Genomic DNA, 12,982 nt, shown 5'->3' with positions numbered 1-12,982 from the left:
CTCTCCCTTCCAAGGTCACAGAACTCTAGAGCTGTCGAGGAAAGAAACAACTATCTGACTTTTAGAAGACATCTGAAGGCAGCCTTGTGTTGGGAGGTTTTTCCATGTTTGACTGTGCTTATAGTTTTTAATCTGTTGGAAGCTGCTCAGAGGCTGGGATAACCCACCCAGAAGGGCAGCATATCAATAAACAATTATTATTATTATTATTATTATTAACCCCAAGGGTCATCTAGTCCAACCCCCTGGAGAAGAGACATTCCGTTGTACCTGGCTTCTATATCTGCCTTTCCAACACTGCAGATAAATACATCATAAATCCACTTTTAGAAGACATTTTTCTTTTTTCCTTTCTCCTCCTGTGATGAGGCTGCATTTTAATGTTTCAATGTTGTATTTTAATCTTGTTTTTAAGTTGTATCCATTCAACTTGTTTTTATTATTGCTTGTTAGTCGCCCTGAGCCCGGCCTTAGCTGGGGAGGGCAGGGTATAAATAAAATTTATTATTATTATTATTATTATTATTATTATTATTATTATTATTATTATGAAGGCCACCCTGTATAGGGAAATCTTTAATGTCTAATGTTTTACAATTTTTAATGTGCTGGAAGCCACCCAGAGTGGCTGGGGAAACCCAGCAGGATGGACAGGGTACAAATAATAAAATTATTATTATTATTATTATTATTATTATTATTATTATTATTATTCCAACTAAGCCCAAGGAAGAACTTCCTTGCGGCAAGAGCTGTTTGAGAGTGGGACCGACTCCCTCGGAAGGTGGTGGTCTACCTTCACTGGAGGTTTTCCAAGCAGAGGTTGACTGCCATCTGTCAGGGGTGCTTTAGCTGAGATTCCTGCATTGTTGGGGGTTGGTCTAGATGGTCCCTGGGTGCCCCTTCCAGCCATACAATTCTGTGCTCCACCTACTGAGCAATTGGTTGCCTTTTGCCAGGAGTTATTATCATCAAATAAAGAAGCTCATCATCATCATCATCTAAAGAAGCTAAGCAAATTTCTGAGCAATGTCCGGTTGCCACAGAGGCAGCGCAAGACCCTCCCTCCTGCTCCTGGCCCACCCTGCCAGGGCAACCCCGGAGCGGTGCCCACCTTTGCCGCAGAAGTGCTCCTGGTAGTAGCGGGCGCCCAGGTCGACGTGCTCAATGCTGTAGTGCTTCAGCCGCGCTACGTTGCGCTGCAGCTCCTTGGGCACCTCCAGGACGGAGACGCTGGCGTTGGTGCAGCACGGGGCGGGGGACGCCTCTGCCAGGCTGCCCCCTCCTGCCCCTGCGGCCTCCCCGCCAGGAGAGCCAAGAGAGGCGGGCGAGGCCCGTGAGAAGCTGACGTCGCGCTCGCGCTCCCCGCCCACCTCGTTGCGGAAGTGCGGGCAGCTGAGCAGCAGCCCGTTGCTGCGGCTGTCTCCGGGGTCGTGCCCCAGGTGCTCCTTGAAGTTCGGGTCCTCGGAGCCGAGGAAGGGGGCCGCTGCAGGCTCCGGGGGGCCGCAGGCCCGCGAGGCGGAGGAGACAGCTGAAGCGGCCGAGGCCCCCGTGGCAGTGTTCCTCCTTTGCGCCACGTAGGCCCGCCGCGCCACCACCTCGTTGAGATCAAAGAGCATGCTCTGGACGTCGTAGTGCGCGAATCTCTTCTGGCACAGCCAGGGCCGCCCGCCTGCGTCCTCGGAGTCCGGAGGGCCACCCTTGCCGCCATCGGGGTCTCCCCGGCTGCTCCGCAGCTTCCGGAAGATGGAGTCCCCGCCGCTCGCATCACCCCGGGGTCCCTTCTTGCGGGACTTCTCCTTGGGCTGCAGGGGGAACTCGTCCGCGCCCAGGAGGGAGAGCGCCTGCTGCTCGCTCCGGGCCTCGGCTTTGCTGCTGCCCCATGCTGCGCGGAAAGACCCCGCCTGCTCCTTCCGCCGCGCCTTCCCACTGCGAAACTCATCCAGCATTTCGTAGAAGCTTTGCTCCGAAACGCCCTGAACGTCGATGGAGGAGGTGCTCCCGTACTCCCGGAAAATGGGCAGCTTGGCGCCAGCCCCCCGGGGCTCAAATGACTCCTGCGGGTCGCACTCACTGAGCGTGATCTCGCTGCTGCTCCGGTTCCGCAGAGGCAGGAAGCCCCGGGCCGGGGACCGTGGCCAGCCGTCAGGGAACTCCGCGTCCTTAGAGCGCCGCCGGGCCAGGCGCTGGAAGCCCCGGGACGTGCCGGCAAAGGCGGCCCCATTCTGGAAGCCGCGGGAGCCCGTGCTTGGCGTCTCCAGGTCTCTCGAAGTGCTGCTGGCGGCAGTGGCGGGATCTTTCAGCCCTTCTCTCTTTGGGGGCCAGTCAGCGATCCTGGCCCGCACGCCCATTTTGGGCATGGCTGGGGTGGCCGTTGCCGGCCGCGAGGAAACGGGCGCCTCCGCTTGCGCGGCACAGCCATTCTGGGCCCAGAACCCCGGGGAGTAATAGTCGCCGCCTTTCAATCCGGGGCCCCCCACGTCACCGCTCTCGTGAACAGGCCGGTACGATGTCATAGTCCAAGGGAAGCGAGGATTGCGACTCCCTGTGCGAAGGGGCCACTCATCCCCATCGGGGAATGCAGACGTCAGCCGTGACTGGGGGGCACGGCGGCACGGGACGCCAGCCCACGAGAGCCCCCCTCGGAGCTCCCTGCTGGGGGACCGGCCCCTGCGGCCATCGCACTGGCGAGGAATCCTCAAGGCGCCCCGGCATTTGCAGGAGGAGGCAGCTGGGGAGGAGGGCCGTCAGAGCTTCTTCTGGCAAACACCAGGCTAATACGGCGACGTTAACCGTGGGAACGTTTCACTCTGGGCCATCCCTGCAGGAGAGGAGGGAAGAAAAGAAAGAGAGGTTAGCGAGGGAGCCCCTGCTCATGTCACCGGTAGCTTCAGATTCACAGAAAGATAGAACTGTGGGGTTGGAAGGGAGCCCTAAAAGCCATCTAGCCCAACCCCCTACAATGCAGGAAACACAGGTCAAGAATCCCTGACAGGTAGCCATCAAGCCTCTGGTGAAGGAGAGTCTGCCCCCTAATAATAATAATAATAATAATAATAATAATAATAATAAATTTATTTATTTATACCCCGCCCATCTGGCTGGGCTTCCCCAGCCACTCTGGGCGGCTTCCGACAAAATATTAAAATACCGTAATACATCAAACATTAAAAGCTTCCCTAAACAGGGCTGCCTTCAGATGTCTTCTAAAAGTCTGGTAGTTGTTCTTCTCTTTAACATCTGGTGGGAGGGCGTTCCGTAGGGCAGGTGCCACCACCGAGAAGGCCCTCTGCCTGGTTCCCTGTAGCTTGGCTTCTCACAGGGAGAGAACCGCCAGAAGGCCCTCGGCGCTGGACCTCAGTGTCCGAGCAGAACGATGGGGGTGGAGATGCTCCTTCATGTATACTGGGCCTTTGAGGCCGTTTAGGGCTTTAAAGGTCAGCATCAACACTTTGAATTGTGCTCAGAAACACAAGGATGTCTGGCCTTCCGTCAAACATCTCCTATCCACAGAAAGTTCCTCCTCATGTTTAGTTGGAGTCACACGCTGGCAAGCTCAAACTCCACGACCACGAGGGACTCGCACTCCACCCCACCCCTACGCTGTTCCCGGCAACACAGACTCAGGAGGAGTCCGGACAGAGTGTGGGCGGCCGCGGCTCCAAAGGACTTTTGAGCTCTTTCCTGCTCTTCACAGTGAGTCAGTAGATGCCATTGTCCACAGATGCCGGATGAGTCCAGCAGCATCACGCCATCTCGGAAACCCTATGGGGCACCTGAAATACGTCCCAACCATTTCACGCACTCTCCTAAGAACGTAAGGCAAGGATCTCCTGGATCAGGCCCAAGGGGGCCCATTGAGTCCAGCACCCTGTTCTCCTAGCAGCAAACAAGATGCCCCACTATCCCCGTGGACAGATAGATAGATAAAACTTTACAGTGGTACCTCAGGTTACATACGCTTCAGGTTACAGACTCCGCTAACCCAGAAATAGTGCTTCAGGTTAAGAACTTTGCTTCAGGATGAGAACAGAAATCAGGCTCCAGCGGCATGGCAGCAGCAGGAGGCCCCATTAGCTAAAGTGGTGCTTCAGGTTAAGAACAGTTCCAGGTTCAGTACGGACCTCCGGAACAAATTAAGTACTTAACCCGAGGTACCACTGTATTCACATTAGCCAATGGCCATAGCAACAGTAAAACACTACAATATACGCAGAAAAGGAAGTCTGATATGAGAGCACAATTTACAGTCCTGAATCAGCCGTCAGTTCGTGGCCCTTATTCCAATTGCCCCTGCTACGAACCTAGCAACCTTTGCTGTTATCTGCTCATTTTGATCTGATAGAAGAAAGGACATTGTGGCAGTGGTTGAGCGCCCTGGGATGGTTAGTACGAGTGGGGTGAGGATCTCGTTCCTCAGGTCTTTGTAGAGAGTACAAGACAGGAGGACGTGAGACGCTGTTTCGGTGCTGCCATCTCCACAGGGGCAAAGGCGTTTCTCAGGCGGGATCTTTTGGTATCCACCCTCAAGTTACCGCAAGATGGCAAAACATCCAGTCTTGCAAGTGTAAAAGCATGTCTGCATTTTGGGATAAGAAGTTTGTGCAGATATGGGGCCAGAGAATCAAAATGGAGAGGTGGAAAATGAACATACCAAGGGCAGAATTTCCTTATAGTGGCCGGGTTGTTCTGATGCTCGATATCTTTTAGACGGTGAGCGATTAGACTGTTTGCTTTAGTAGGGCCCATAGTGAGTAGGTGTGGTGGGGCCTATCCCCGTGGATCTAGGGGCAGTTCACAACATAAAAAGCCCTCTCCTCCGTGAATGTGCCTGGGAGAGTCTGTGGGGCTGGCAGCATCAGGGGCTGGAGTCCCCTGAAAAGCCTTGGACTGAAACTACAAGCCCAGCCTGCACAGGAAAGCAGTAAGTTGGCACTTCACACAGAGTCTGGCTCTTGGTCCTCTAAGCTCAGGGCAGCCTACCCTGGCTGAAATCGACAGTCCTCCTGGGTCTCACGTAGGGAATCTTCCCCCTGCCTAGAGACGCTGTCACCAAACATCACCCCTTCCCCATGAGCAAGAAGATAAAGGAAAGGATACATTCATGCAGTGCCTAGTTAAACTGTGGAACTCCCTCCCACAGGAACCTGGATGGCTTTGAAAAAGGACTAGGCAAATTCACGGGGGAGGAGAGGGCTGCTGCTGCTGCTGCTGCTACTACTACTACTAAGAATAATTTTTTATTTATACCCCACCCTTCCCAGTTCAGAAAACCAGGCTCAGGGCGGCTAACAACGAAATTAAAACACTTAATTGATGCAACAAAAAACAGAATAAAATACAGTATAAAACGTGAATAACAATAAATTCGGAATTCAAAAATCAATTTAGGGGGGAAATCCATGCAATAAACATTAGATGATCACCAGGGATAGCTGGCTAAATTAGTCCTATTTGGGCCGGCGAGGAGACCAGGGGAGAATTAGCTGTGGGATCCCAGAGCAGGTAATAAAAAGGGGAAGGGGAGGGAAGGAAGGGGAATAAAAGATCAGGCTAAGTTCAAATTGAAACTTGTATCTGAAGAAGTGTGCATGCACACGAAAGCTCATACCAAGAACTAACTTAGTTGGTCTTTAAGGTGCTACTGGAAGGAATTTTTTTTTTGTTTTGACTATGGCAGACCAACACGGCTACCTATCTGTAATTCAAATTGAAAGCCAGGCGGAATAGCTCTGTCTTACAGGCCCTGCGGAAGGAGCTTAAATCCTGCAGGGCCCTGGTCTCCTGGGACAGAGCATTCCACCAGGTCGGAGCCATCACTGAGAAGGCCCTGGCCCTGGTGGAGGATAGTCTGACTTCCTTAGGGCCCGGGACCTCTAACCTATGGTTATTCATGGACCTTAAGGTCCTCTGCGGGGCAGACCAAGAGAGGCTGTCCTGTAAATTCTAGCCAGGAGGGCTAGGTTCTGTCTCACATGCTTCTGAATCCCTGCTGCTGGAAACTGCAGGAGGGGAAAGAGCTTTCGCAGTCGCATCCTCCTAGCATGTTTCCCCACAGCCCCTGTGAGAACAGGAGCCTGTGCTAGATGGACCACTGGGCCGATGCAGCAAGATCTTCTTAGGATCTTGAAGGGGTGTGTGGAACTACATCCTTTGCCCGTGTCCTGCCTGCAACTCTCTTTCCCACAAAGCCAAGCCTCAACTGCACCCCTTCTGCACCCCTGCCTCCCTTTCCCATAAAGAGACAAGTTGCTCTTTAGAAATGTCAGGCTGGGGGTGTGCGGCCCACGTTCCTCATCCCAGCAGGTGGTGAAAGAGGCTCCTACCCAGAGGATGGCAGCGTTTTCTCACCCGGGAGGCACAGATCTGTACTTCCACAGCCTGCCACCAACCTGCTGGGGGGGGGGGTGGCAGGAGGCCTCACGGAGCCAAACCCCCAGCCCTGTGCTGGGGAGGTGTGTGTGCTCCTCTTAATTCTGTTCCCCCAGCCCCCCCTCAAATGCCCCCCCACCCAGGTGGTGTCTCCAGGGATGGCAGCAGCCTCCTCTTAGAGGGCATGGCTGGCAAGGAGGCTACCCCCCCCCTCACAAAAGCCCCTTTGTCCGGCTCTGGGAATGGGGCACCTTGGCAGCCTCACCGTGTCTCCCTTGGCTCGGGTGCCCAGGGCCCTGCGAAGCGGAGGCAGCTTGGGTGATGTCACCCTCGCAGGTGGGGAGTTTCCTTCCGTGGCACCGAGGCCACGGAGAGGCGGCCTTCCCTCTCGGCCTGCTGGGGCTTGCTAGGTTCAACGAGGGCAGAGGAAGCTCTTCTGCCTCGTTGGCCCAGGCAAGCAGCATCACAAGTAGAGCCTGCAGGATGAGGCCACAGCGGCTCTCCCAGAGGCCAAACAGTTCCCTGTGATCAGAAACATTGTTCTGCCTCTGCAGCTGTAGGGAGCAGAGTTATTACCATGGCTAGCAGACATTGATAACCTTGTCTTCCATAAATTTGTCTAGTCCTATTTTATAGCGACCTATGCTGGTGGCGGGATGCGGGTGGCGCTGTGGGTTAAACCACAGAGCCTAGGACTTGCTGATCAGAAGGTCAGCGGTTCGAATCCCCACGACAGGGTGAGCTCCTGTTGCTCGGTCCCTGCTCCTGCCAACCTAGCAGTTCGAAAGCACGTCCAAGTGCAAGTAGATAAATAGGTACCACTCCGGCGGGAAGGTAAACGGTGTTTCTGTGCGCTGCTCTGGTTCACCAGAAGCGGCTTAGTCCTGCTGGCCACATGACCCAGAAGCTGCATGCCGGCTCCCTCGGCCAATAATGCGAGATGAGCGCTGCAACCCCAGAGTCAGCCACGACTGGACCTAATGGTCAGGGGTCCCTTTACCTTTTATGTTGGTGGCCTTATCATGGCTGGCAGCCATCAGCAGCCCTTTCCTCCGTGAACTTGTCTGATCTTCTTTTCAAGTTATCCAAGTTAGTGGCCACTGCTGCCTCCTGTGGCAGGGAGTTCCAGAGTCTGCACTGCATACACACACTCTTTATTTAGTCCGTCCTGACTCTCCCAACATTCAGCTTTGTGGGATGCCCATGGGTTATGAGAGACGGAAAACACCTTTCCCCTCTCTGCACCGTTTTATAATGTCATCTCTTCCTCGCCTCTTCTCTGAAGGCCAGAGAGGGTCAAATATCGAGAAAATATTATGAAAATGATTTACAGGTGGTACATGACCCCAGTCAAGCTTGCAAAAATTTATCATCTGCCCAATAATAAATGTTGGAAATGTAATGAGACTGAAGGTACCTTCGACCACCTCTGGTGGACTTGCCCGAGGATTAAGGCCTTCTGGGAAATGATTTATAACGAAATTAAGAAGGTGCTTAAATGTACTTTTCATAAGAAACCAGAGGCATTTCTCCTGGGCATAGTCGGCCAACTGGTGTCTAAGAAGGACAGGACGTTTTTTATGTATTCCACCACAGCAGCAAGGATTCTTTTAGCAAAGTATTGGAAGACACAAGAACTACCCACATTGGAAGAATGGCAGACGAAGGTGATTGACTATATGGGACTTGCGGAGATGACCGGCAGAATCCGTGACCAAGAAAAAGAGACGGTGGAAGAAGATTGGAAGAAATTTAAAGTATATCTTAAGAATTGTTGTAAAATTGAAGAGTGCTAAAATGTCAAGGGAAAAGAAAATATTGAATTATAGCTGTAATTGATTAAGTATGAGAAGAAGCTAAAAAAGAAAATAAGTAATTAGACAATTGGTGTGAGGAGTTGTTGAAAAAATTTCAAAACAGGGATGCAGAAAAGGGGAGGTAAGGGGAAGTCTGAGAAGTAAGGTTTATGAAAAAGAGGTTTGAAATTACACATGTTTATATGTTTTGTTTGTTTATGTATTGTGTGTTGTTTTGTTTTTAAATCTGTGTTGGGAAAAAAATAAAAAATTATATAAAAATAAAAAAAATGAGAGGGTCAAATATCCACAAGGAAGGGGAAGTTCACTGCCTAAGCCGGAAGCGCACTTGCAGTGCTGAAGAGGCTGCTTCTACTCCACGACGGCCCCGCCTGCCTCTTTGGAGAAAACCTGACCAGCTTCCAAGCTGCATATTTGTCAAGGGCGCAGTGCTCTGAGCGAACAACCCTGGGCTGCCGGAAGTTCAGGTCCCACAAGCCACTTCAGTCCAACTCAATAGCTTTATTGTTCTAGCCCAAGGCCATGACAACTTCGTAGCAATAGTATTGATGAAATAATGCAGAACAGACACCCACGAGACAAACCAACATCCGGGCACGAGAGAAAGAAGATACCAGAAGCAGCAGCGAGTTTAAATTACAAATTAGACCTCCAGAGCACCAAAAAACAGCTTACAGAGATTTTATCTAACTTATTTTTCCTGGGCTTTTTCTTGCGGTCAATGCATGCACCACAAAGCTATTATCATCCCTCAGAAGGAAGTGAACTGTTTCAGCAGGATAAACCTGCTTTCCTTTGCGAGCAAAGGTTCCCGAAAGCGATCTTTTGGGTCTCCATACAAGGGGCAGGCGAACAGATGGCAAGAGGTGTCTCCCACCTGAGGCTGACCACAAACTCAAAAGCCTGCCTGCGCGCGGGACTGTGTTGCAGGGGCCAACACAAGCCGCGTGCAAAGGCTCTGCACAAAGCTGGGAGCCACGAGGTCTTGGAGCTCCGTTCAAAGGAGAGCCTCCCTGCTTGAGAGACACAGCAGGAGCCTACAGGCTAGGGGTTCCCAGCATGGTGCGCTGCAGATGTGCTCGGGCAACAAGTCCCATCAGCCCCTCCCTGCAGGACAAGATGCTCGGGGGTGATGGAAGCTGAAGCACAGCAACATCTGCAGGGCAATGCCTTGATGATAAAGTTCTAATTCTGGTAGGGTAAAGCCCCCCGTCCCCCCGGCTCTATAATTATTTGATGTTTGATTCTTGGTTTCCTTCCATTCCAAATCAATCTAGCGATGTCTTTCCTCCAGCTTTTAAAGCATTTCATTCCTCCCAATATTGGAATGGTTTGGAACAGGAAAATCGTTTTTGGTAGAATGTTCATTTTGACTACAGTCATATCTCGGGTTCACAGACACTTCAGGTTGCGTTTTTTTGGGGGGGGGGGGTTGCGGACCACTGAAACCTGGAAGTACCGGAATGGCTTACTTCCGGGTTTCAGCGGTTGTGCATGCACAGAAGCACTAAAAACATGTTCCGCTTCCTATCAAGTCTGTCGGCTGTTGAGTCCCGAGCACCCACGCAACACTTTGGGTGCAGTTCATGGTGGGAAAGGAGTATCTAAGGAAACTCAATCCATCATAGTTAGAGGGTAGTGCTAATGACACCAAGGTTGCAGGTTCAATCCCATATTCCTGCATTGCAGGGGGTTGGACTAGATGACCCATGGGGTCCCTTCCAACGATTTTAAGATTGTATGTGGTGCCACAGATGCCCATCAGGGGAACCTCCGGTGCAAGCAGCCACTCAAGACACCCACACCCAAATCAGGGCTCGCCCTACGAAGCCTTCGCAGGACCCTCTTCCGGGGACGAGGGAAACGGCTTGCTAGGAGGCCAGCGGCACCCTGGGAAACAGCTTTAACCGAAGCGACCCTGGCAGGAGGGAGAGAGGGAGGCGGGCAGCCGAGATAATTCAAGACGACAACCTTCATGCAGAATCATTCCCGGCTGCTGATCCGTTTGCGGCCGCCCCACAAAGAAAATTGCAGTGTCTGATTTCATTTGGGGGAATCGCGGGAGTTGTCAACCCCAAAGCCTCCTCAGGCATGGCAGGACTCGGCAGGAAAGCACATCTGCTCTCTCCCCCCCCCAAAAAAATACAGCAACGGGAGGATTCCTCAGCCTGCCTCTGCCGGGAGGGAGAAAGCAGCCCAGCTCCAGGCCTCACTCTGTGGCCTGCATGCCTCATTTTGCACCTGGCCACCGGCCACCAGGTGAAGATGCTCAGCTCCCAGGTTGTCGCCTGACGTCTCCACCATCTGGAGGTGCATCCTGGGAATCCTTGGACCTGGACTGTTTTCTCACACTCAGACCACATCCTGTGGAATTCTAACTGTTGGATTTTATCTGAATTTCAGGGACCAAAAGTCGTACTGAAAAATACAACTTTCAAGCCGTCTGTCCCAAAAATGGCAACTAGGTGCTCCATTTTGGCGAAGGTAACCCTGGTACGACAAGGCTGTATATTGTCTCCCTGCTTATTTAACTTATATGCAGAATTAATCATGCGAAAGGCTGGGCTGGATGAATCCCTAGCCAGAATTAAGATTGTCGGAAGAATTATCAACAATCTCAGATATGCAGATGACACAACAATGATGGCAGAAAGTTAGGAGGAATTAAAGAACCTTTTAATGAGGGTGAAAGAGGAGAGCACAAAATATGGTCTGAAGCTCAACATCAAAAAAACGAAGATCATGGCCACTGGGCCCATCACCTCCTGGCAAATAGAAGGGAAAGAAATGGAGGCAGTGAGAGATTTTACTTTCTGGGGCTCCATGATCACTGCAGATGGTGACAGCAGTCACAAAATTAAAATACGCCTGCTTCTTGGGAGAAAAGCAATGACAAACCTAGACAGCATCTTAAAAAGCAGAGACATCACCTTGCCAACAAAGGCCTATATAGTTAAAGCTATGGTTTTCCCAGTAGTGATGTATGGAAGTGAGAGCTGAACCATAAAAAAGGCTGATTGCCAAAGAATTGATGCTTTTGAATTATGGTGCTGGAGGAGACTCTTGAGAGTCCCATGGACTGCAAGAAGATCAAACCTCTCCATTCTGAAGGAAATCAGCCCTGAGTGCTCACTGGAAGGACAGATCCTGAAGCTGAGGCTCCAAGACTTTGGCCACCTCATGAGAAGAGAAGGCTCCCTGGAAAAGACCCTGATGTTGGGAAAGATGGAGGGCACAAGGAGAAGGGGACGACAGAGGACGAGATGGTTGGACTGTGTCCTCGAAGCTACAAACATGAGTTTGACCAAACTGCGGGAGGCAGTGGAAGACAGGAGTGCCTGGTGTGCTCTGGTCCAGGGGGTCATGAAGAGTCGGACACGACTAAACAACTAAACAACAACAACCCTGGTTTGGTGGACAGTACCCATTTGGTGTCGTACATCCAAGCTTCTAGCACTGCTTTCCCCTCATCCCTGAAATCCATCTGCCTTAGACAGCTTCTGCTGCATGCTGAAGACATGCCTCCAGACCCCTCTGACCACGGACAGCGAAGGCTTTTCCTTTTTTAGGGTTAGTCGATTACGTGCTTTACCTGCTTTTACAGTTGCATGCAAACGGTTCTGCTTCTTTAATTTGCTTATAATTGCACGGCCACAATGCCGTCACCCGTGCTGGGACCTTCCTGAGAAGGGCGGGTAAAAAACCCTGCAAATAATAAACCATTCAGCAAGAGTCATGCCGGGACGAAATGGTTGTTGTGGAGACGTTCTTAGCTTTGCATAGCAATGCCGCAGGCCACTCCCCTCGCATTCCAGATTTGGGGCCAGGGCTTGCATTTCCCCCTACAGTTATGTGCACCCAAATGTGCAATGGGGGGGGAGGTGGGGAGAAGAGACATGAGATGACAAAGTGTTGTGCCCCCGCAGCAAATCTGCCAGTCTTCTCAAGGTGCCACAACAAGACGGTTTGATGATCTCAAAGAGGCACCTGCTTCACGAGCCCAAGCCTAACTCCTTTGGCCGGCCAGTCGCTGGGAGCTCGGCCAGCTTTGGGAAAATTCAATCACAGTCGTTTCTGGCCTCTGACATGCGTTAAGGAGCGCAAGAGCGCATGTCAGCGCACCAAGGTGGCAGCAGCAATTCAAAAGCTGGCAACCACCACGTAGCTTAGGGCTGACTCATAGAACTGCCCGAACTCTGCTTAAAAACCCTCAGCAAAGGCACCCTTTGCTAGCCAAGCCACCTGTGCTAGTTGCCCTCCTGCCTTCAGATTAAAGGCACGCCGCAAGAAACATGGGGCTCTTGGGATCACCTTTCTCTTTTGGCATCGCTTGGGAGAACACACACAACAAGGTCCATTTGAAGGGCACCTCAGGAGGAAATAACAGTAACAAATAATAATAATAATTTATTATTTATACCCTGCCCATCTGGGTGGGTTTCCCCAGCCACTCTGGGTGGCTTCCAACTAAATATTAAAAATACAATATACAATGCAAAAATACAAATACACAATGCAAATCTGCCCATGGAGGACTCGGGCAAGGATGGATCGCCTATTGAAAATGCTCGCCAGGGTTGATTTTTCTGGCAGAACGAAAGGAGGGAGGGAGCATCCATTTAAGCAATTCTTCAAACAATGACCCTTGCAGGGGAAGGCAGAGAACAGGTGCCCCCCTCCCTCCCCAGCCATGGAGTCAGATCGCCAAGCAGCAGCAATGCCTGGAACAAAAACACGGAAATATGCAAGCTTTCTCCACAGGCAATTAAAACAGGCTGAATTAATCAGGAAAG

The 12,982-nt window shown here is 51.5% G+C and overlaps 1 protein-coding gene and 1 long non-coding RNA gene across 3 annotated transcripts in view; both read right to left on the bottom strand.

The window, feature by feature from the left end:
- LOC310851804 overlaps window positions 1-12,982 on the bottom strand; it is a 442,605-nt gene that overhangs the window by 106,088 nt on the left and 323,535 nt on the right. The window lies entirely within an intron of this gene.
- Window positions 1-12,982, bottom strand: part of SIPA1L3 (signal induced proliferation associated 1 like 3) — a 104,681-nt gene that overhangs the window by 51,802 nt on the left and 39,897 nt on the right. For both annotated transcript variants that reach the window (XM_083753589.1, XM_083753590.1), the window contains exon 2: window positions 1,115-2,821. In XM_083753589.1, coding sequence (XP_083609715.1) covers window positions 1,115-2,516 — 1,402 coding nt within the window. In that variant the 5' untranslated portion in view covers window positions 2,517-2,821. The remainder of the gene's footprint in view (window positions 1-1,114; window positions 2,822-12,982) is intronic.

The sequence above is a fragment of the Podarcis gaigeae genome (genome assembly GCF_964106915.1).
Source record: "Podarcis gaigeae genome assembly, chromosome: 8".
In the NCBI taxonomy this organism is placed as follows: Eukaryota; Metazoa; Chordata; class Lepidosauria; order Squamata; family Lacertidae; genus Podarcis; species Podarcis gaigeae.
This window is presented reverse-complemented; position numbering and strand designations above follow the sequence as displayed.